The 25,205-nt window shown below is 39.7% G+C and overlaps 1 protein-coding gene and 1 long non-coding RNA gene across 3 annotated transcripts in view; one reads left to right on the top strand and one right to left on the bottom strand.

The window, feature by feature from the left end:
- The window catches only part of MTDH (metadherin), a 33,702-nt gene extending 18,034 nt beyond the window's left edge, over nt 1–15,668 (bottom strand). The window contains exons 1-6 of one of the 2 annotated variants that reach the window (XM_071738017.1): nt 15,004–15,668; nt 8,912–9,016; nt 4,647–4,728; nt 4,265–4,444; nt 2,913–2,981; nt 118–369 (exon numbers count right to left, since the gene is read on the bottom strand). In XM_071738017.1, the coding sequence (XP_071594118.1) occupies nt 118–369; nt 2,913–2,981; nt 4,265–4,444; nt 4,647–4,728; nt 8,912–9,016; nt 15,004–15,396 (1,081 nt within the window). In that variant the 5' untranslated portion in view covers nt 15,397–15,668. The remainder of the gene's footprint in view (nt 1–117; nt 370–2,912; nt 2,982–4,264; nt 4,445–4,646; nt 4,729–8,911; nt 9,017–15,003) is intronic. The other variant, XM_071738016.1, reaches the window with a different exon arrangement.
- LOC139793411 (uncharacterized) overlaps nt 1–25,205 on the top strand; it is a 410,787-nt gene that overhangs the window by 39,761 nt on the left and 345,821 nt on the right. The window lies entirely within an intron of this gene.

Here is a 25,205-nt window from a genome sequence, read left to right as displayed (position 1 = left end):
AGATCACTCCGAGCTTTTTAAAAAATATATAAACATTAAGCTATTTAAGAGATTCAGTTCTAAAATAATACTTCTGTAAAAAATTAAGTGAATTAAGTTTTCTTTGGAATAGCTTACCAATAGGAGTGAACAAAGAACGTTCCTTCCAGGGTCTGCCCACCAGGCTTACACCCCAGTCCTTTCCATTTCCATTGGTGTCTCCAGTGTCCTGGCCCCAAGCTGATGTCTCAGTCTTCCTCTTCCCAGCTGCAGCTGAGGGAACAGACGTCCATTTCTCCTCCCCTACACCAATCTGGGAGGAGATTTTCACGGACTTCTCGTTCCAGCTTCCTCCATTTACTGTATGGCTTTCACCCAATACTGGAGAAACTGAAATACAAGCATAATGGAAGCATTATATAAAATAAGAACTGGAGGAGGAAGATTTGAAATATTACTTATGTGCAAACATACTTAACAATTGAAAAAGTACAAAGGAGCAGCAGCTTTGCTACACCAGTGTGATTTAGAAGCACTGCTGCTCTGTCTCAGTTGATTTTCCAGTTGAGATAATATGCACCATCTGTCTAACTTGAAGAGTGAGGAAAAAAACAGCACCAGAGTGCACCCTCCTTCCTGCATCCCTTTCTTTGTAGGGCTGAACCAGTACTTCTAGATCAGTTAAAAAAAAATACTGAGGTAGAGGTGCCTCCAACACTGCCAAGTAATTTCTCTTACACAGTATGGTGATGATTTTTGGAAAGCTCAATGCACTAAATGAAGAATAATTTCTGCTTCCAAACTGCACAAAGCAATTCTCTTGCCAGCTCAGTAGGAAGCAGGGAAAATGACCAAGGATTAGAAAATGTTTCCCAAACACTACATAGAATTTACAAAGAACGAAGATATCATATTGACCATGGAGTCCATCAAAGTTAGAGGAAAAAAAATCATAGTAACACTCTCAAAAGAATTCACAACATATTTTATGTTACATCACAATAAAAGACCACAAGCCTATCTGCAACAGTCTACTCTGCTGAGGAATTACTTACTAGTCATAGCACATTTAGTGTACATTTTGAGGGGAGTCAGCAGTATAATAATCATCATGTCTCAATATAAAACTTTTAAAAAATTATTTTTAATTTATGCCTCTGTAAAATATAAAGGCTAATGGTCACCTAGTGTACCCAGCCTGACCTCCTATATATTACAGATCTTTCTCAAGAGGCTTTGTATATCAAACCCTCTCTCTTTTTATGTGCAAATGTAAGCAATGGAAACACTTGCAATTTACAAGTGATTAAGAAATATCTGCATATTTCAAGTAAAACACTTAAACAGTCAGCCTTTTTGGCTGATGCAAAACTCAGTCAACATTACATGCCAACAAAAACTACAGACCAAGTATTTAATCCCTCAAATGAACTCATAGCTCAGGCAGCATGAACATGCCACATTCAAGGAAGTTTCACCAGCAAGAAATTGATTAGGCAAGATGTGCCTAGATTTTCTTAGACACATTATTTCCCACACAGACATCTGTAAAATTACCCTTGCTGTTCCAAAACCCACTGCCCTTCCTCTATACAACTCCACAGCACTAGAAGAGTGCACCAGTCAACATCCTTAAGGGTACTACGATGTCTGAGGGGAAGGCAGTAACAAGAACAGCAAAGAGACAGAAACCAAAGCGTAGCAGTTACAAAAACTCTTACAACCTTGCAAAAAGGCACCAGAAGTTCTGAAGCAGGAGCTTGAATATTCCATGTGTATCATACTCTTTGGTATGATACTCCTCTATACTATCAGTAAGTTTTCACAGAATCATAGAAAACTTAAGACTAGAACTTATCTCTGTAAGTTACCTAGTTTTACCTTCTGCTCACAGCACAGCTCACTTCAAAAATATACCACTTGATCAGTTCTAGAAACTGTCACAGCTGGGAGTTCAAAGCATCCCTGGGCAATCTTACAAAGTGCTTTCTTCCTCGTGGCCAGTCAGAATTTCCATTACTGAAGCTTGACTATTGCCTCATGGCCTTCCCTAATGCATCTGTGAAGAATACAGCTCCTTTCTTCTATGCTAAGGTCCAGAAAGCTTGCATGTGGAGTAAAGCTCTCAAAGTACTGGAAAGCGAGTCACTCCCTGGACCTGTGTGCTTTTAATAACTCATTTGCTGACTTGCTTCATTGCACTGAGTACTTTTCATTAAACCAACACCACTAATGCTGGCTACAAGAAAGAATCAAATTGATTTCCTTATGCCAAACTAATTCACTTTGACTATAATGATGTGCCTTATCAGAAACCCACAAATATTCACTGGTCAATCACAGTCTAAAAAAAGCCAAATATTTTAACAAGTATGTGTATGACATGTGTAACATCATGTTTATTTATCCACAAACACACAATTGCACTTACTGACTTTCCAAATAAACCTACTTAATGCATGCCTCTCAAAGAAGTATGTAAAGAAGTGACTGACTCATGTACACAATCTGAAGCAAGTGCAAACTTTACACCAAAGAAGACTGGTATCTTTTGGCTCTTTGCAGTTATCTATCCTAAGTTTTTATTTGAGAAAAAAATCAATTCTTCAATACAAAAAAAGTAAGTTTGAAAAGCTAGAATAAGGAATTTTTAAGTGAAGCTTGAGAATAAGTTTTACTATTATGTGAGTAACAAGTAATCTGTCTGAAAATTCTAGATACAATTTTTTTTTCTTCATGTAACAGAGACTGTTTTCAACCTGTTAAATAACTACAACTTTGAAACATAACATTTGCATAGTCAAAAAAGCCAGCTCCATAAAAAAAGTTCCAGATCAACAACTGCACAGAATTCTGCACCAATAATTTGTGTTCTCATTTCTGTGGAACACTTTCCTAGTTAATTAGAATGCTTAACAACGAAAGTCTTTTACCTTGTGGAATGGATGACTCCCCCTTTGCAGGCTTAGAGCTGCTAACTTGTGCATTCAGAAGTGCATCCCCTAATTAAGAAGAAACAAAACTAGAGGTTTTTTCGAAATAGCAACAACTGTAAAAAACTTCTAAAAGAGGATCCATGACTGACATTTTAAGAAAAAAACATCAGTCTTCAAAGTAAATGAAGATGTTTTCAGAAAATTTAAGAATAAAATTTAAATTCTAGTTTTTATTATTTGTGTTTATTTTGCAGACAGAATGGACTCAAAAATGATTGAGGGCCTCTTAACCAAATGATGACAGATTTCCAAGAGCTCCAGCTAGTTTCCCTAAGAATAGTGAGCAGAAACCTAAAATAGAGGCCACCATTTTCAAGTGTTTCTAAGTATTTCAGAAACGCAGAGCTATTTCTAAGTTCGACCTCATCATGACAATGCTAGATACAGATGTATTATTTAAAGATTGGTCTTTAGCAAGACAATATATAAGAACAATCAAACAAATATCAATTAAAAACAACAGGTAGGACATGTAAATTTCAGTGTACTGTTACAACCAGATTGTTGCTAGGCTTGGTCTTTTTGTCCTTTTGCTGGAACATGTAGTTTCATCTAATTAAAGCACTAAGTGTTAACCAGTAGGTTAAAAGTACATCAGCCAACTAAACTATTTGTGTCTTCATATTCTTTTAGCTTCTTAAACCATCTCCCAGTTGCAGCCAAATGTGAATTCCTGTGCCTATACACTGTTCAAACGAGCCAATGCAGTAGCAGCCACAGAAGCTAAAGACTCCATTTCCTTACTGAATCCTTAAGTGTAGCAATTGATGACTGAATTTTTGCCAAAGGGCTCCCACCATTACGAACAACTTAAGCACAGATACTACTAAATCAATGTTTGAAAACATGTCTACATGTTAAACAGTAAATGATCTGTAAAGAGAACTCACGGGCATAATCTTCTGACAAGGAAATGTTCAAAAAGTTAAGGAGTTGACGCTGCCTAAAGCAGTGCTGAGAATGCCTTTGAAGTTTCCAGAAACAAAAAGGGCAGTCAGCAGAGTATGACTGAAGGAATGGGGACATCTACCTACACAGCTGTGCAGCTACTGACAGAGCACTGGGCACGCAGGGAGGCCAGTGTCCCAGCTGTGACTTCAGAATGTTCTCCTAAGCTTCCTCAAAACAATGGCTCAAAATAAAGGAAAAAGTACCTTCACATGGCTTGAAATTATTTCATTAAGATTTACACCTCCAAATATACCTACCATACACTGAAAACAGTCACTATTTAAGCACTCAAGTAAAGTTAACATGGAGAACGTGTTCAGACCTATCAACCATCATACCTTTATTTTTTCTGAGACCAGCTGAAAGGGATGGTGTTGGTATCAGTTGTTCAGTAGACACAGAAACTGTGTTTTCCACTGCTTGAAGATTCGATTCTCCTGAGCCACCATCAGTCAGTCCCTTGTCTCGCTTACGCTGCTGTCTCTTCTCTCTGTTACTGATTTTTGTCTCCCAAGCTCCTAAAATATTCCCAAAATGAAAGCACCACAAAATACGTCACGTTGATGTTGCTTCAAAAGTCTGATTTCCAGATATAATATGCAACGGTGTAGTCACAATGAGTTTCTTGTGTTTATTTATGAAGCACAAACAAGTACATCTTTAAAAGCATTTAAGGCAACAGAAATCTAATTGCATTTTTGTGGTATTTGTGCTCAGTACCTTCATCAACTTCCTTTCCATCTTGACGTGACAGATCCTGAATGGTTTTAGCATCTCCCTTTGATTTCTTTTTTTTCTTTGACTGGAATAAATATAAAACATTTTCTTAATAATTACATTGTGATGAGTTATCATAACGATTTAGAATTTCCCACCCTGCTTAAATACAGGAGTAAATTTAAAACAGATTTTCTTGAACAACCCTTAGATGGACAATATCTTGAAAGAGGTACTCAACTAACACCTGAGCAGCAGCTAAGAGTATTGAGTAAGAAGGAAGACTTATCCTGTAACAAAAATGGCAGGTGGGGGGACCAATTACTTATGCTACAGAGCACAAAGCCAGGTGAAAGAAGCTATGCATCACACTCATGAAGGAGTATGAGCTGCCTGGCAGGCAGATTCTACTCTGGCAAAATTTGTTTTGTGCAGAAGTATAAAGTTACATACAGAGAAAGAAACAATGTCAATGATTCCTCTTTAAAAAAAACAAAGAAAAAGCACTTAAGAGAATTCCAGTTTAGAATATTACTTCAAAACAGGACCTGTGATTAGAATGCATACATTGGATGTGCAAGCTTTTTTTCCCAAGATTTCACCAATTATGGCTTCTTGGCTATACAAGCAGAAATAAACAAACTATAACTGAGATGACTACTTATGCAAGCAGTTCTGGTGATATAGGTAGCACTGTATTGCTAAAAAGAGAATACCGAGGAACAAAAGAGATAGAAAAATGACCCAAGATATTGGGAGAGAGAATATTGCAGAATGCCTTGGAGTTTCATCTTTTGATAAGTTAAAACAATGGCAAATTGATTTAACTAGAAAGAAAACAGTATTAAAAGCCTTTCAGTCTAGTGAAGGAAGGTCTAAAACTACTAGGTATACCTGAATTAAAAAAAACCAAACCAAAACAAAACACAACCCAGACTTTTAAAAGAAAGATAGTTATTAACTCTAATTTTGTAAGAGGATCTATTTGTGATTCACTGTGGCTGGAATGTTCTAATAAGGACATGCTAAAAATGCTGGATGTCTTTCTGGAATATGTGCTTCTGCCAGAGTAAGACAAATAATTGCCAGCTTTATATGCAGGTTCAAACTATATGATTTTCTTAGCTCAGATGACCAAGAAGAGTATAACAATCTCTCTGGAATTTAGAATTTATAACAACTAAATTATCACCACAGCTGCAGCAGCTATCCTTCAGGCCCACCATGGCATGCTGTTCCCATGCCTTTGAGTTAACACACCCTAAAAGCATCATGTAGTTTCAATACAGGTACTGAACACAGTACAGCGTGGTAGTACAGCACCAGATAAAAATTTAACTGCTCAGGAGCTGACCTGAGCAGTTAACTCATGTTTTACTGCACTAGGGGACACAAAACAGGGATGCATATTTCTCAGCAGATGACCTTTATCCATCTCTATGACCTTTATACCATCTCTCTAACTTGACAGAAGTCTCCCAAAGAAGAAGTGATTTCAAACATAACTCAAGAAGAATTAGTTCTAATACTATGAGAAGCCAAATTATTTACCAGAGCACCTTCTATGAAAAGAGTTAAAAAGCAAAGTGGAAAACATGAAAAATTATTAATTGCTTCTAGGAGCTCAAGTAGAAAAAAAAGATTAGTATGTTTCTACCTATCTCTCCCATTTTCAGCTATTAAGAGAATGGAACTTGAGGTCTTTGCATCTCCCACCAACAAAACTATAACTATCAGCTATCCCTTGTCACTAAGAGAACACCTGAAATGACTTCTGAAGTCTGCCAGACAACAGTTTAGCATGACTGCTCCTTCATGTTTTAACTCCAGTTTCTTGAATAATAAGCTCCTACAAAGGTACCAACAAAAACTTTTATATTTTCACAAGAAATGAAAAATAATCATTTTTAAAAATAAGTTATTAAACCCTGTGATTTTTAAAAAGGTCAAGTTTTCAAACTGTGGAAATATATATACTTTTCTAAATTGAGTTACTACAATCTAATCTGAGAAACCAGAACTATAATTAGTTATCCATTTTAGTCATCACCTGCCAAACTTGTTGCTGTAGTAGCAGCTCTCTCAGTAACAAACTGACTGAAACAGCAAGAGATGGTAAAGGCTACTGAGCGGGCTGGCTGATCATTTTGCAGAAGCCTCTTCATTCACAGTGTCACCTTCTGCAACACAGCTGCCAGTGTCAGCTCTGCCACCAGCCAAAGAGCACATGAGGAACTCGACAGGCCTGCCAGAATTTTTTTAAGACTTTAAAAACAATAAAAAAAAAAAGTTTCTTCCTCATCCTTAGTGGCCTGCTTATTTCTAGCATTCAAAACAAGGCAGATGTGTGTTTGCAAACAGAATGGGTGATGAAGTTTTAACATCCTGAAATCTCATCCAGAATCACTTTTACATACAGTCTTTTACAATAACAGCCAAAAAAACCAAAACCCTGTTCTGTGCAAGTCACTAGAATGGAAAAAAGGGAAGAAACTATTCAAAACATCAAGACAATCATAATCCAGACATTATCCAAAGCTTCTCCTCCCTAATTAGAACAAGAAGTTACAAATTGAATTACTATCCTGAAAAATGTGTGAAATTCACAACCCTGAAACAGCTAAGAAATACAGAAACACAAAGCATGATTTTCATTGAAATCATATGTTCAAGCAACAAAAAAAAATCATACCCTTAAGTCACAGATTATATATAAACATATACTTACACATATGCACATAGTACTTAAATCCCACCAATTGACTTATACTACCCATCCCAGTCTATACAAAGAAAAGTGCACAGGACCCATTACAATTATTCCTGGCTGGTTTATAATGTTACAAATACAAGAGATTGGCAGGCTTAATCAAATAATTAGATGCCTGAAAAGTTACCTGTAGTTTAGAGAAAGTTCTTGGGTATGTTTCTAATTGAAGACTAGCAGTCAACTCCTGAGGATATCATGCTTTGCCTAGGGCTCCCCAAAGGGATATGAACACTTAGTCAGTCCATATCCATATAATGGTGCTCATTTCCTGGAGCTGCTACTTGCACTTAACATTTTAAAATTCAGATCTCTAAGTCTGCAATTTTAAGGTAAAGCTCCAGTTTAGCATTTTAAGACCTTACTTGAAACCCAGTTGAGATACAGTGAAAATTGAGAAGAAATATCTATTTACTCCTTTAGTATCAGATTTTATTATTTTCTTGAAAAATATTCCACAAAGTCAATCTGACAGGTGACACGAGATTTTAAGTCAAAATCATTTTATAGAAAAGTCTTATTTGCCAGCACCAAAATCTTCAGAGCCCTAAAGCCAACCCAGAGGATACTTAGCCAATATACTAACTGCAAAAGAAGTTGTGGGACAGTCATGTAAGTCAATCAAGTTTGAAAGAGCTAAAAAAATTGTAATAATCAACTACCGGTTTCTGACTGTTTATGCATAATAATTTATTTTTCCAATACTCCTCAGTATAGTTAGAAGAGATGCATTTTGTTCAAGATCAGAAAACCATGACAACTGGAAAACTCCATGCACAATGTAAGCAAAAGAAGCAAGCCAAAAATGATGGAACACCTATCAAAAATGTATCCATCCTGCCTACAAATGACAGCATTTATGATGCAACTAGAAGCTATTAGTGTTCAGGGGTTAAAAAAACAACAACATTGCCACTAGTCTGGCTACCTTTCAGATAAAGCTACAGACCAAGCTCTAAAACATGCTTTTAATGTAGCTGTTTAATTTGCATAACAAAAAGCTCAGTCAGACTTCAAAGCCAGAATCTGTCATCAGAAATTAACAACTCTAATCACTAATGGATATATCTGACAACAGAAATAAGCAAGTACATGCTGTTAATCATTTAAATACTAGTCCCCCAAGTAGTCAGACCATTTCCAAGCCACTTAATAATACTATGATTATGCTGCATTTCCACAGAACCCAGGAAACATGAAACACAAACTTACCTTCAGTAGGATTAACATTTACCACGGTGAACACAGATACCAGTGTTCAGTGGAGGGGCGGGAAGGGAGGTACAGCTGATGCAAACATTCTTTGATAAGGCATGGCCTCAGAAGTTAAGAAAATACTTTTAGCTATTACCAACAACAAACTAGGTGAGTACTCTTGATAGTAAGGAATGTGCCTCTTCACTTATGTAAGTAACAGGAATTTAAATCACAAATAGAGTTACTAGATACATAAATAACATGCACTAAACTTTGATATTGGAGTTTCATATCAATAACTGACCTTTTCATTCTTCTTTTCTGTGTCCACAGGCTGCTTTGGATTTTCTTTACGGACAGTTTGTATTACATCATTCTCAGATACATCAAGGAAAGACCGTCCATTAGGCTGTGTAAACAATAAATGCAAGTAATAAAAAAATTAGATAAAGCAGATGAGACAAAACTCTAGTTAAACTATTACTGACATGCAACTAATATGCAATACCTACTGCAATTCTCTATAAAGCATAGAAATGAGAAAGAAAACAGGTCTCCTCATTTCATTTCAATCCTACTCAACACAGGAATTCATTATCAAAAGGTAAATTTCTGAGAGATGCCAGCTTTCAGAACAGCTACAGTTATATGTGCCATAAATTGTCTAATTAAATGAAAACATTTACCATTTTGTAGCAGTTTAGTGATGGACCAAATTTTTAAAATACCTTCAACCTTCACCAAATTTCTGACATTTCTATCTATGCATATCCCTCATAGCTCATTTCCTTCACAAGTTAAGCTTCACGGCAGAATAGAAATTAAAGTCAAACAAGAAGCATGACTAAGCATGACATCCCATTGTTCTTTTCAGACAGACTTGATTATAGTCATTATATTAATCTACTATTTTCCCCTTACATAATAAGGGAAAGAAAATCAGCATGTATTGTTTAACATATACAGTTAAAACTCTGGACAGTCATTGAATTAGTCTTGATTATCCTCACCTTTGATAACAAAAGCATGTATCTTAGCCTACACATTTCCTATGAAAAATATAAACATTTTTAAAGTAATGGTTACTGTAAACAAAAAGCTGTGACTGGTTACTCTGTTTAACTGAAAAAGAAATTAAACAGTGGATTATACTGTTAGCCATCAGTTTCACAGAGTGAAAATTAATTCTCAAGAGTACTAATTCATACAAGAGTCTACAGGTTTCTTATGGATTCACATTTATAATGATTCAGATATATGATTCAGACAAAATAAAGACTGAAAATCAGCTAAGAGGTTAAGCATAATTATTTCACAGATGCACAATTTCTTTAAAAATTAAGTTTAAACGCTATTATATATTTTTTAATAACAAAAATAACTATTTTACCTCTGTTTCACCTAAAAGCAAAAAAGCTTGTGTGATGCAAAGATCATAAAACTTTGTGTGACCTATTCCTTCAAATATCAGATCTGACCCCCAGTTTAACCAGTACAGGTATTTCAGTCTGGCCATGTTATATTACGCTTACAGATCACCCTTGGCATGCTTTCACCAGCACATAACATAGTATTGCTTACTCTAGTTAGCCAGCACGCCAACTTATTTTGTAACTATTAATAGAAATTGAAAGATCAGGTCACCTAACCCCTCTTTTGCAACAACCAGCTTTTAATTTGACTTTTTGTATCAAAGATATCAAAGTGTATCAAAGATAATTTTCAGAATGCTGAGTGAAGTGTAAGTTTATTTTTAAACTGCTCCTTTCAAACTCCTCTCAACAAAGCTCACAGTACTCAATTCCACAAGATAGAACTGATATTCAATCTTGAAAATAACTCTTTTGCCTAAAAATCAGCTTTGAAGTCTTGTAGTTCTCCAGATTCTGCACAGCCATGTTATTAGTGGTGTCATGCCTTTCAAACCATATTAGTACCTGTGATATTTAAGACTTTAAGCTTGAGAAATAATCACAAATTCCAAGTTATTTAGTATTAGAGTTGGACTGCAAATTTTGCTGCATTTAGAACTGGATTGGGGTGGAAAATATTTACAGCCAAATAACTTTTTGAAGTCTGTACCCTGCTTTGCTTCCTTGCTATTACATAGCAATAATGTAACTTTAAATTTAAACTCATTTTCTACAATCCCTCTCAAAAACTCAAGATAAAAATTTAAGCTTTAATTTAAAAAAATGCAGCTGTTTCTCTCACATAATAAACTAATTCATATCAATTAAGAACCCTCTGGAAAAATCCATCCACATGACTGTTTAAAATGGTGTCTGATCATCTGATCACAAAAACAATTCCCATTAGAAATATGTTTAAAAACTTGTACTTTCATACATTTCTCCAGGAATGTATCTCTTAATTGCAATAGTCCCCTTTTCAGTGGAAGCTTTCCACATTTATTTCCTGCCCACAGATGAATCATAGAATTTTAACCAAAATTCATGTGACCATTTTTGGATACAAAGATAGTAACAGAAGCAGAAAGGAAAAAAGCTTTTCTATATTATTCAGAAATTCTTCTTTTAAATGACATCTATAGCGAAAAAGATTAGTATAATCAACTTTTAAGTTTAAACATCCAGACATTTTTTAATTGATTAAAGGCCCTCTTTTTTTTTCTTTATCCTAAATGCTACAGGAAAGATGAAACAAGGCAGAAATAGCGCTGTCAGTAACACTACTGATTTCTGAACACATTTCTTGCCTGCTGATCTTAAAACCCCAATATTTAAAGAAGCCTTTTTCACACACACTCGAGGGCATTAAGATAATCCAAAAGTAGAATAAAAGTTTTGCCAACACTGTTAAAAACATATTGTTCTTTAAATATGATACAGAGTAATGGATAACTCGGTTTCACGTGTCAAATGGCCATGACTATATTGCTATCATTTGAGTCTTAGAAGGCCATCTTAGCAGAAGTCCTTAGTTACACATTATAAAGATGTGGATACTTAAGAGTATCTTTGGCCGGTGAAAGAGATTTAAGCTGTTTACCCATGTTAGCTTAAGAAAGAAAATAAGCAATTTTCTCTTAAAGCATTGGAAAATCCTACAGCCCAACTTCTGCAATTAGACAACTACTATACACAAACCCAACAGAGTATCAGCTGAAAGTATGAAAAGTTCTTCATGCTGTCTATGTACAATAAGCACGGAAGTCATAGCTTGAAAAGTGCTTTCTAGCAGACCAAGCAGGAAACTCTCAAATTAATGCAAAAGCTTTTAGTAAAATGTGTAGCATTTACTGTCCAGGTATACTTCAAACAACAGGAAGTACACAGTCAATCTGCTATTTTCTGCAATGGCTTACTAAAGCTATAGCAGAATACAGAAGATGGTTACTCTCAAGTTTCTGAGCTGTTTTGCAGATTTGTACAGAAACCACGTAAGAATAATTTCACCTTTTTCTGCTGAAGATTTAAGAAGTAGTAGAGAGAGAGAGAGAGAGAGAATAAGTAATCAGAATAAAGAATTAAAATTAAAGATCAAGAAATTTTTTCAAAGAAAAAGAAATAATCTTTTTGCAGGGGCTAATCTTAGCAGGGGTCAAAGAACTGAGATGGGAGACAAAGAGCTCTGCCACTGCCAGGAAAAAAGAAAATCAGAAAAAAAAAAAAGGAGAAAGGAGCTTCAGGTTTACTATACATGAAGGATACCATGATACTATCCTGCTCCAACTAGTTTTGATTCTGTAACTACAGTGTTAACGAAAGCTAAACCATTTCAGCTTCTTTTTTTTTTTTTTTTCCTCAGTCTGCCCATAACAAGTAAATAAATAGAAAGTCATAGTTGCTACTGTATGTGGTCAACACAGCACTACCCAATTATTCTACTAAAAATATCAGGCAAGTTGTACCCTAGCTATGCAGGAACTGAAGTAAGCCACATACAAGAAACAAAGCAGTAATATTCTTCCCCAGAGAGGGTACGGTGAAGAACATTTCAGATTCTCAGTGATGAGAGTTACACATCACCTGCCATACAATGAGTTCAGTAATTTTTGTATTAAAGTAACTTTACAGCTTTTAATGAGACATCTGCAGTGTGTTCTTCAGTGCTGCAGACCACTTGCTCTGAGCTTTCCGAAATGGCCACAACGTAAATCTAGACCTTGACACAGCAAACCCTGAAGTAAATCTACTGATAATAGGCTTACTCTTTTCCCTTCACAGACCTCAGTATTTGCATCACAGTGTACAAAACCACAAGGTGATAATAATTAGGCAGCAATCAGCAAGAACTTCTGCTGTTCTTTACATTTCCAGTGTTATTTTGAGAATTTTTCATGTGAAAGTCACAAACATGCTAATGTCACAGATAAGCTAACACAGGTTTCCATGAACTTACCTTGGAAACTGAGCATGAGGGTGGCCTAACAAACTTTGCCACTGGTATAAACTTATTTGCACTATAGTTAATGATTCAGTTTGTGCATTTTCCTTTTGGGAAAGCTGGAGGATTTTTCACCTCTGCATGGAAATAATGAATACAAAATGCTACAAAAATAACTTCAAAAATCCTAAGAACATAGAATGACAGTTCGACAGCAAAAAAACTAGTTTACTCCTTTGATTATGAATATATTTGTTCTTACATAGCCTCAAATTTCATTATATTGTGCCTAAATAAGTGCAGCTTGCAAAAACATATTTATATTGAACAAAAACGTCATTTAGTTAAGTTTCACATAAAATTAACACAAACTTTGTTTTTATGAAGCCCTGTGCTACAGATCTCTGCCAAATTAACTGTATACGTACCCCTTCGCTCTACCTTCTGCTGAGGCCTTTTAAAATGCCTTCAATGATGACTTGCAAGAGTCATCAGACTGTTTTTATACTGGAGTTTAAAGAAAATAAACCAAGCAAAATCTGAATTTGTAAGATTAGCCTTTCAAGACAGTGTAACAGATCTATTAAATCTTGAAATATCTGCTGTTCAAGATGGGAAAAAAAAACCCCAACCCTAAGACCCGGCACCTTTAGCATGCCTTCTCCAAAATGGAGACCTAGCTACACTGGAGACTCTGAATCACGATGCTTCCTCTTCTGGATGCTCTTGCAACTTCCAGAATCAACTTCAGTTGTTCACCACTCAAAGGGAGCTTGGTGGTGTATGCAGATTTTGTTTTCTTTAAGATATTCCAGCCTTAACTTCTCATTTAAAAAGTTCCAAGTCTTAATACTGCCACAGACTCAAATGAAGGTACAAATCCATTTTCTCCCCTTTTTCTGGTAATTAGGTAAGCAATTCAGACATTATAGAGAAAGATATAATTAAAGACAGTTCTAAAAGGAAGGAGACATCTGCTGCCCTTTCATTCCTATAAGCCATTTGGACATAAATAGGATTACAAACACCCTAACAATATAGAGCTATGGAAGCAATCCCTTCAAGCCCCAAAACTATGATAACTGGAAGGTTTAGAAAAGCAGTGAGAATTTCTGTGCTCTACTAATTTTCTCCTGGAATGCACACACAGTCAAGGACGGAAGGTTGCTACACCACATACAGAGGACTGGAAAATAATGAATGAAAAAATAATGAATGGAAAAAGAAAGTAGGAATGATCTGTTTTTAAGGGGCTGCTAAGATACAGATTTCCTTATTAAAGGAGATGATCCGTACTGTAACAGCTAAATCAGACATATTCCTACCGAGGCAAGCTCACCACAACATTGATGCTAACATCATTTAAGTTCTAAGCTACTTAAGCTTTGTTAAGTTCTACGCTACTGGTTTCTAACCCTGCGAGCATTCATTCAATCAATAATAATAATAAAAATAACTCTTTCAAGTGATTTTTTTTCTATTAAAATGTTTCTAAAAAGATAAAAGCCTTTCCATCAACACTCTGGACTATTAGCATGTAATTTCCGTGTGTGCGCGCTGCACCTCCACATTTTCTAAGCAATCGAGTAACCCAGACGACCCGAGTCGGCTCCGGAGCAGACAGTCGGAACCCCCCCATCTCTTCCACGTCCCACCCAGGTGCCCCGCACACCGACTCGGGGAAAGCTCTAGAGGCCCCAGACCCTACGGGCCGTTCTCTCTCTTCTCACCGGTCCTTAACCAACCTCAAAGCGTCTCTACGAGCAGGGGGCAGCGGGACCGAGGCCCGGGGAGAGGCAGCCGCGCTGGGAGCTGCTCGCCATACACGGCCTCCCCAACCTCCCGCCCCTTCCCCCAGGTTGAAACTCGCCGCGCCCGGCCGGGTGCCGCGGCAAGCCCCGCCGCCGCCGCCATCCCCATCCCCATCCTGCCGCTGTCAATGAGCCTTTCATTCCCCCTCCCCCGCCGGCGCCCGGACCTGGCCGCCTCCCCCGCCCCAACGGGGCGCCTCAACCCTTTCCTCCTGAGCGGCGCGGCTCCCCTCACCCGAGCCGTCTTCTCCGGCAGTTTCTTCTTGTTTCGTTTCTTCTGCTCCTCGCCTTTCAGGTGCAGCTGTCCGGAGGCCTTGCCCTGCCCCCCGCTGGCTGTCAGGCCCGCGCCTACCGCCTCGTCACCCTTCCTCTCCGCCGCGCTCCGCGTTGGCTTCTTACGGAGGCCGCCTCCGCAGGCGACGGTCAGCAGCAGCCCCAGCAGCCCAAGCCCCAACACGGCCGGGACCACCAGGGCGAGCCAGGTAGGCAGGCCCTGCGGGTCGAGGCCCAGCTCCAGGCCCAGCTCGGCACGCAGCAGGCCCAGGCCACCAGACAGGACGTCCCGCACCCGGGCCGCTGCCTCCTCGGCCTGCTGGGCCGCCATCTCCTGCCAGCTCCCCGCAGCCATAGCGACCCCCTGCCCCGCAGAGGCCCACACCGGGCGGGGCGGCGAGGGAGCGCTCAGGCCGAGCGCATCGCGGCCGCAGGAGAGCCGCGCTCGCTTGCCCGAGCCGCAGCCGCCGGAGGGGTGAGGGTGTGGGGAAGGACGGGACAGGAGCGGAGGCTCGGCGGGACGCGGCTGCCTCAGCCCCGGAGGCGCCCGGGTCTCCTCCTCTTCCTCCCCGCCCTCCGCCTCGCGCTCGACGTCACCGCCCCGCCGAGCGCCCGCCGCTGCCGCAGCGCAACGCCGACATCACCGCCGAGCGCGGGGCGGAGCGGGACGCCTGAAGGGCGGGCCCCGACCTCCCCGCCTACTGCACCCCCGGCGGCCGCCCGGCGCCCCGCTCCACCTCCTCCTCCTTGGCTGCCCCTCCCTGCTCGGGGAGGCGGCAGCCGCGGCGCGGAGAGCAATCTCGACGTGGCAGCCGGGGAGTGGGGCGGGCGCGGCGGTGGTGGCCGAGGGGTGGCGGGGCGCCGCCCGGTGGTGTGGGGCCGCATCGCCCCTGGGACCGGGGCGGGGGGTCCCGCGGCGCTTCAGAGGGGGCCGGGAGTGGTGGCCCGTGGTGGGCGTCTGTCTGTCTGTGTGTCTGTGTGTCTGTCTGTCTTTGTGTCCGTCTGTCCCGCCGTTGCTGCGGGCCGTGCTCCTTTTCCTGTGAGCACCCCCACGGGAACGTGTCCGTGGTTTGGTACGTGTGGCGCTGCGCTGCGCGGGCCGCCCCCGGGCCGCCGGGCGCCGTGCTGAGGCAGCGGGTGAGGGAAAGCTTCGGTGCTCCTGTCCCTACCCCATCTGGGCCTTCGGGGACGGCGTTAACGTGGGTCCATTTCCACGGTGACGGCCACTAATCAGCTCTGGTTTAACCAGTCTGCGCTTGCTCCAGAGGCGGCGCAGCTCCCGTGCTGAGAGCCGGTTTGTTGCCGCCGGTGTTAAGCCAGCAGCAGGCCTGGGCCCCTGGCAGGGGTCTCTGGGGCTTGTGGGTGGATGCTCTGTCGGGCTTCGAAAGCTGCGATCAGGGCTCCTCAGAGGCCATCTCTAATGCAGAAATAGCATTTGAAACTGTCGCCCGAAGTCGGCGTGCTTTGAGTTATTTCTAGATCTCCCAGTCAGCATAATGGGATGTATTTTCTGAGGCTGTGTTTCAAAGATCTTAATTCCTTCAGACTGGCTTAATACATCAAATTAAATAGCTTTATGTAAAATAGAGCTGTTGTGCATCACAGTGGGAGCTGTTTTGTCATTGAGAGCTAAAAAAGCAAAACAGCCCCCCCAAACCTTTCTCCTTTAAAAACGAGCTGTAAAAATTTTGATCCCAAATCTGTCTCAGTTTTTCAGAAATCTGGTTTCAGAGAGCATCCAGAGCTGCCGAATTTGAGTGGTCAGAAACTCTGAGATGGTGTTGAGCAGCTGTACAGAGGCTATAGGTCTGAAGTAGTGCTCTGCTAGAAAGTTGGGGTATGTCCCATTCTTTCCATTTGCAGTTCTATTTATAAAAAGGATCCTCGTAGCCCACTAGTAAAACACCTGGGTTTACTGCTTTGAAGGTTGCATGGGATACTTAAAATAATTTGTTTGTATCTTTTCGCTGTGCTCAAAGTTTTTTAGTGAGGTACCCCTACTTTGCTTCTAAGTCCTATTTTTTTATTATTCCACTAGGCAGACAGTTCCTTTTCTAACTGACTTGGGTTGGAACAATGGAAATTGCTGGAAGTAGTGGTAGCAGCAATCTAAGCAGGGCATTTTACAGGTAGACATTTATATACTTGTTAACTTTTTTTAGTTCAAGGTCATAATACTTTGTTGTTTTTTTTATAAGGCATTAATGCTTTAGCACAGACGGTGCACATGTAGTGGACAATATTAACTATATTTGCACTGGTTGTTTGGTCGTTGCACAACTCAGCCACTCTAACATTTAGAGTATTTTATAGATAGTTTCTCTGTTGAAGATGTCTCCCTACATAAAGGTAACAGAACAGTGATCATGTAGTTCTAGTTCAAAAAGCATTATATGAAAAAATATGCCTAGCAAATTTGAAAGCATCGTCCAGCTAGAGTGGATTTTTTTTTTTTTTTTTTTTTTTTTTTTTTTTTAAGCTGATGCCAGGGAACAGTAAATACATTATTTTAAGGAAACATTACAAAAACCTGGTGGGACTGTGTTCCACAATATGAGCGATTGAATCTCAGACCGTCTGACGTTTCGAGATGCAGCGCTTTGGCACCACCGAGTGGCAACATCGTGAATAGCCAAGAACTCACGGGAAACCGAATTATGTGGCAAAAGAGGCTGCAGATCCTCACTTGAAAATAGCCACTTTTGGTTTGATTCGGTCTGGAACCGATAAATATTTTTTTTTTTGTTCTGAACTAATGAGGTACAGCCATCAATGGATATAACATTGGAAACAAAGAGAAATATTTTTGAGAAAGTTTGTGTGACTCATTAAAATGGTGGGAACTTACATACTGCTCTGGCAGTACTCATCAAAAAAGAAAACTTCTATTTCATAATAATTTTGATACTAATATTAGTGTAATATTAGTCTTGAAATGTCTTAATAGATTTGATCAATGTTACCCCAAGGATTCTTTTTGACAGCGTTACTATAAAACACTTTTCTCATGTTATTCTCCCAAGGATCACAAGAGAAGGTTAAGTGACATATTAAAAAAGAGAAAATAATGACAAGACAAAAAAGAATGAAGACAAAGCTGAATTTAATTTTTTGTTGTATAATCTCTCTTGTTCCTGCAGACATTTCTTACTTTACCCCAATTGCTCTTAGACATACCCTGCGTAATACCTTTCCACAATGCTATTTAAAACTCAGCACCTACCATTTGGCATGAGAAAAAAGGAACTCTAGCTTCACAGATACCAAAATACCTCTTCCATGCGTTTTTTTTTTTAATGTTTATTATATCTAAAATATTGGAGCCAGGTGTCTTGCAGCTCTAGATATGCTTTAGACTAGTAGTCAGATGGGTACAGCAGAAGCAAATTAAGCTTCCCAGCATTTAAATAAAGTGAAGAATCCCAGGAAAACACATTTGAGGTTTCTCTTATGTCAGGAAGTGGAAAAAATCCTGAACAGAAATTAATTACTCTACCTCACATAGGTCATAACTCCAAATTGCTTTAATGCAAATGCGGTACATAATTCATAAAAAAATCTGGAGACACTCATTATTTATCCTCAAGTTGGAAACAGCAACAACAACAACAAAAAATCATCATCATCATCTTTGGCAAAGTTGATAAATAACCAGGAATGGGATGAGTTGGCTGCAGACAGAGTTTTCCTTGAGAAATTACTCGTCTAGGTCATGGCTGGGTGTCTTGGCCTAAGGCTCAGCCCAGGCTGAGGATTTGGGTAAGAGTTAAGGATTGGATTAAGAGCAAGAGAGTTTTAACATGCTTAGGGATGCACCTAGAGTGGAGTTCCAAAGGGTAGCCAAAAAGGGATATGCCACAAAAAGAATTCTTACCTGAGATGTTTTCATCCAAGCCACGGTTTGGCATGTTGAGGGAAGCTGGAGTTAGGATTATGTAAAGAGTCAAACCTGAGAACAGCAGTTGTGGGGCAGCAGAAAAGGAGCCAGAGCAAGGGCTAGTCTGCAAAAATAATTCTTCCTTGATGTCTTTTCACCTCAGTGCTGGCTCAGAGTTTGGAGCTAAGGTCTTTTACTTTCAGACAAAAAATTTTAACAGAGCAGAGCCACTTGGACCCAACTTGAGAAAGGGTTGAAATTATCTTCTGAGAACTTTATAATCCTGGCTATGACGAGGGGATTTGGGTTAGTCTGTGTTGGGTCTTAGAGTTGGGGCTACAGTCAGGGTTAGGGACAGGGAGCGGGCAAAGTTTGGATCCCCATTTGAGGTAGGACAGAGAAGGGGCAGCAAAAAGAATTACCCTCTGCAAAATTTCCTGTGTGTTGGATGGTTGGGAGCTTTGGCCTAGGTCTCAGCCCACACCTTTGGTTTATAAACAGAAAGTCTAGAGGTCCATTTGGACTGGGAGTGGAAGGGGACAGAAATTATTGTCCTCTCAGGACATGGTCACCTGGACTATCATTGAGGATGCTGGGCTAGGACTCATCTGACATCTAGGTTTGGGATAAGGGTTAGAAGTGAAACAAAGAGTGGAAGCTCCAGTTTAGTGGTCTGGAAAGGGGCTACCAAAAGGAAGAGTAGGGTGTCAAAAGGATTATCTCCTGAAATCTTTACTGGCTGGGCTGTCCCTGCAATCTTGTGCTGAGTTTCAGCTGACATGAGGACATGTTTGTTTAAGGCATGGCTAGGATATTTTGGTTTTAAGTCTCATCCAACGAAGTACCTGAGGCATTTCAGGCTAAGTCTCCACCAACATAGGTTTAGGGTTGGAGTACAGAGCTCCATTTGGAAAGAGGCTGCTGAAGGAAGGTGTAGGTTGCAAAAATAGTGATAGTTGTTGCTAAGCCACTACCCATCATATTTGAGAAGTCGTTGGCAGTCCAGTGTAGTTTCTACTGACTGGAAAAAGGGGAAACATAACCCATGTTTTTAGAAAGGGCAAAAAAGATGACCCAGGAAACATGCTCCAGTCAACCTCATCTTTCTGCTTGGCATGATCATGAAGATGTTTCTCCTGGAAACTATGCTAAGGCACACAGATAATAATGGCATGATTGGTGACAGCCTACATGGCTTCAGTAAGGTCAAATTGTGCCTGACAAATGTGGTGGCCTTCTGTGATGGGGTTAGAGGATCAGTGGATAAGGGAGGAGCAACTGGTGTCATCTCCCTGGACTTCTGCAAAGCATTTGACACTGTCCTGTTTGACATCCTTGTCTCTAGATTGGAGAGACATGGACTTCTAGGATCACTCTGTGGATAAAGAATTGGCTGGATGGTTGCACTCAAAAAATGTGCGGTCAATGGCTTGATGTCCAAGTGGAGATCAATGTCAGGTGGTGTTACTCAAGGGTCAGTATTGGGACTGGAGCTGTTTAGCATCTTGTCTGTGACATGGACAGTGGGTTTCAGTGTACTTTCAGCAAGTGTACCAGTGACACCGAGCTGTGTGTTATGGTCAGCCTGTTGGAGGGAAGGCAGGTCATCCAGAGTGACTTTGACAGGTTTGAGAAGCAGACCTGTGCAAACCATGTGAAGTTCATTAAGGCCAAGTGCAAGGTCCTGTACATGGGTTGGGGTAATCCCAAACACAAATACAGGCTGAGCAGAGCATGGATTAAGCACCCTAAGGAGAAGGATTTGAGGGTGCTGCTTGATGAGAAGCTCGACATGAGCTGGTCGTGCATGCTGGCAGTCCAGAAAGCCAACAGTATCATGGGCTGCATCAAAAGAAGCGTGGCCAGCAGGTGGAGGAATCTGATTCTCCTCCTCTACTCCACTTTCATGAGACCTTACCAGGAGTAGTGTGTCCACCTGTTCTGGGTTTCCCAATGCATGAAGAAGATGGAGCAGTGAGTCCAGAGGAGGGCCACAAAGATGATCAGAGAGCAGGGGTCTTTCCTATGAAGACAGGCTGAGAAAATTGGGATTGGTCAGCCTGGAGATGAAAAGGCTCTGAAGAGACGTTATGGTGGCCTTCCAGTATCTGAAGGGACCTACAAAAAAGCCAAGGAGAGACTTTTTACAAGGACTTGTAGTGATAGGACAAGGGGGAATGGTTTCAAACTGAAAAAAGGTAGATTTAGATTAGATACTATGAAGAAATTCTTTACTGAGAGAGTGGTGAGACACTGGAACAGGTTTCCTGGGGAAACTGTGGCTGCTGCCTCCCTGGAAGTGTTCAAGGCCAGGTTGGATGGGGCTTTGAGCAACCTGGTATAGTGGGAGGTGTCCCTGCCCATGGCAGGGGGATTGTAAGTAGATGATCCTTAAGGTCCCTTCCAACCCAAGCCATTCTATGATTCTGTGAAAAAAATTGTCCTTGAGAATTTGTTAATCTGTGCTATGGGTGGGATACCTGAGTTTAGTGACCTTCTGTTCTTAGAGTAGTGAATGTTTTCAGCAAGTCTTTGAACAATTTCAGTTTTTCTAATGAAGTGCTTCAGGACAGATTTATTTCCTTCCTAAGGGGAATGGAAGAGGACAGTTCATAGAAAAGATGAGGAACCCATGTCCTGCTTTGACTGTGGAAGTTCACCATTTTTTTTTCTCCTGTTGACATGATCAGCTTTTGAGCTGACACAGAATCCTAAGTAAAAATTCAGTGTTAAGGAGTACTGTGGTTTTCAAAGTGCTTATTTTAAATTATTATTCATAATATTAATACCATTCAAATGTAGAAACATTCTGATAAAAGCCCTGTATGAAGGATAGGTCTGTTAAATAGTGTTTAGTCATCAAAGCAAAATTGTTACAACTGGTGGAGTGCAGGAGTGTCTTGGGAGGTGAAGAACACTTTGGCAGACTGTTCATGTTCAAATTTCTGTCAGGTCTAAGCACTGGAAAAAAAATTACTCAAAGACTTGCTACCCAGCTGGGAAAAAAAAGCGCTTTGAATTAACAGAAAGCAAATACTGAATTAAAGGCCTATTAGCTCATATCACTGGTTATACAAAATTGTGTTCTGTATTTTGTCAAGTGTACATTAAATATCCCCTGTAATAGGTCTTACAACATTTATCTTTGGAGAGCTCTCACAGCTCTATTTTATAGGCAAGACAGTTTTCCTAATACAGAATTTTAATGATGCAGAAGTTGCTGTTCATACAGATGGCACCCAGCTAGTTTGAAACCATGTGGTTCATTTATTAAAAATACAATTACAGAATCAAAATGTACCTGCTCACTTATTCAGTTATGGTTTTTGCACTGCAATCCCCTGCACTGCCAGTGCATTATCTAGCTAGTGGTAGTGTATTCAAGCTTTTAGTTTTTCCTCTATGTGATATTCTAAAAAAAGAAATGTTTTAGGTTTGTGCTGGCTTCTGTCATTCTGACCTAGAGGTAGCTGGGAATATTCCAAGATACCAAATGTTATCAATGAACTCCAGTGCCAGGAAATGACAGTCAAGGAGGGAAACATCTCCAATTCAGTGAGCTTTTGATGCAGTGCACCTGGGACTCCCACAAGAAGGCTCATCTGGTCTTGTTCTCCTGATGGCTTCCATAGCAGGGTGCTGTGAAGCCTGTGAACCCTTGGCTGTGAAGTATGCCACAGAGAAGACCTGTTCTGGGCAGCTGTACTCTTGGAAACCTTGAAAATCCAAACCCTTGCCTGAGGTTATCATGTTTTGCCAGTGCCTTTTTTAGTAGATGGAAATCTGTATAGCCCCACGCAAAGAATTAAAAAAAAAAAACAAACCCCAAAACAGTCAGTCATGAAACTATGAATAATACATAGAACACATGTGAATTCAGTCTGCACCTTCAGTGCTAGTAGTGGCATTTCCTGACTTTTGGGTACTTGATTTGGTGTTCTTAGGTATTCTTAGTGCATGAACTAACATACCCATTAGACATTTTAGAAAATCAAACAGTACAAAAATGTTTTTCTGATTTTAAAATTCATTCAGATTGAAATTATTCCTATACAGACTAAAAATCTCAGCTTCATTTAAAACTCACTGAAACCTGACTTCCTGAAAGTTTGCACTGGCTATAGTGTGCATATCTTCACTGCACTCTATTTTATTAATAAAATAATCCCAGGGATTTTTTCCGTTCCTGGCCCTGGTGTGGAACTCAGGGCTATGGTGTTTAAGACTCTACTATAGCTAAGATTTTGTGTCCATACTGAATTGGTTGTGTCTTTGGGTTTTGTTTGCATGCCATGTGATGTTCCCATGACCCTAAGAGATAACTGCTGGTTTTCTGTTGTTTTTTTTTTTTTAGGTCAAACTGTCTGAAACAACATGAAGGCTGTGTTGCAGCTTGCCAGAGGGAGGTTTTTATAGAATGAAACTGAAGGGTGTGTGCTTGGCTGTATGCTGTAAGGATCTGTGAAGATGTTTCAAAACATAAGGACTGTGTAGGTCAAAACCAAACCTTGTCAACAGTTTTTACTGTAACTGTCCTGAACATGCTGCCTGAATTTTGGTTGAAAAGTTAGATGATGTGGTCCAAAACAAACCCAGGATGCAAACTAATGGTTAAGGGCCATGAACACTTGGAGTAAATGGTTCAAATTTACTCTTTGCCCTCTTATTTTTGTAAATAGACCTATCTAAAATGGCTAACACAGGTACTGAAAAGAAGTGTTTGCTTTTGAAAATTTCCTCCTGGGTATTACACAAGCTCAACCTGCAAGTCTAAGGTAGAGCATGAAAGACCATCTAAATTCTATGATATTTTGTGCATTAGCTGCCAGACCAATGCTTTTGGGTAATCATTGCTTAATCATTTCATATATGGTTTTGATCTAAACCAGAACACTACTGTGCATTTAGAATTTCAGAGTAAATTAGGTTGGAGTGACCCATCCATTCTTTGAAGTTTTATCAGGGTGCTCAGATTTCCAGTCCAGTATTAAAAGTCTCCCAAGAATGGAAATTTTTCAGGTTTTCTAGTTTCAAGTTTCAGTGCTTGCTGTGAAAAATACTATCTTTATATCCAACTGGAATTTCCTCTGATGTGGCTTGTGGCCATTGCCTCTTGTTGTTCTGCTGTGCTCATCTAAGAGTCTGCCTCTGCTTTCTCCAGAGTTTTAGTTATCTGAACACAGCAATAATTTTCCCCTTAGCCTTCCCTTCTCCAGATTAACCAGAACCAACTTCTATTTTCCATGGTCCAGATTTCTAAGTATTGAAAAAACACTGAAATACTGAGAAAGTAGTGACCTTCACACCAAGAAAATACATTATGGAGCCTGAAAATGACTATGTAAATGAAAAGAAAGCTAGGAAGTAAACAGATATTTTGGATTGAAAGCTAAACCAGAACAATGGCAAAAATTCCTTTCTGAAAAGGCAGAAACAATTTTGCACAGTCAAAATTTGAAACATGCCTTTTTTACTGTTTCATTTAGAGTTACATTTTGCTTAGTGTTTTTCTTGTTTTAACTTAATCTATTTTTAAAATGGGAAAATGTTATTTTGGGAAAAAAAATTGCATTCTAAGGCTTTTGGCATTTCTGAACAGAAATATTTTATTGCAAAGAGGCCAAACTGTTTTGAACTATATGGATTTTCCACCATGTCTTCTAGCTAAAACTCCTATTCAGCTTGAGCAGCTTGACTCAAATTCAGAAACATCTCCTTTTTTGTTCCATTTTACCTTACTCACGATTAATTGATACTTCTGTATATTGAACTTCAAGAAGTGTTGTATATCTTCCAAAAGGTGAACAGGCCTAAGCATTTCAGAAAAAAAATGAAGACCTAAAAAGTCACTGATGTTTAATATTATGTATTTTTCAAATCATGTTCATGATCTTGAGCAAGTATGATGCAAATGCTACAGACTGGATTTCTGAGCAGCATCCCAGCTTTATACTTGCAGCTTTCCCTTTTTCATGCTATCAGCACATCATCAAGCTGGCCTGTGGCCTTTGACTTTGAAGAAAATTCTGCACATACTCCTGTGTTTTTTCAGCTTATTGGTATATTCCCTTTGAAGTAAAAAAAAAAAGAAAAAAAAAGAAAAAAAAAGTCTTCTAACTTAAGACTAACTTTTATGATACTTAGGTTTATTACATGTATTTTGTGGACATTATTCAACAATTGCTACCCCATTTTTACTTTGTCTAAAAATAGACATTCTATTTCTTGTATTAGAACCACACTCTCAGACCCTCTCAGGAAGTGTGGGATATTCTTTGGGGAGTTAT

Source organism: Heliangelus exortis, chromosome 2, assembly GCF_036169615.1.
Source record: "Heliangelus exortis chromosome 2, bHelExo1.hap1, whole genome shotgun sequence".
In the NCBI taxonomy this organism is placed as follows: Eukaryota; Metazoa; Chordata; class Aves; order Apodiformes; family Trochilidae; genus Heliangelus; species Heliangelus exortis.
This window is presented reverse-complemented; position numbering and strand designations above follow the sequence as displayed.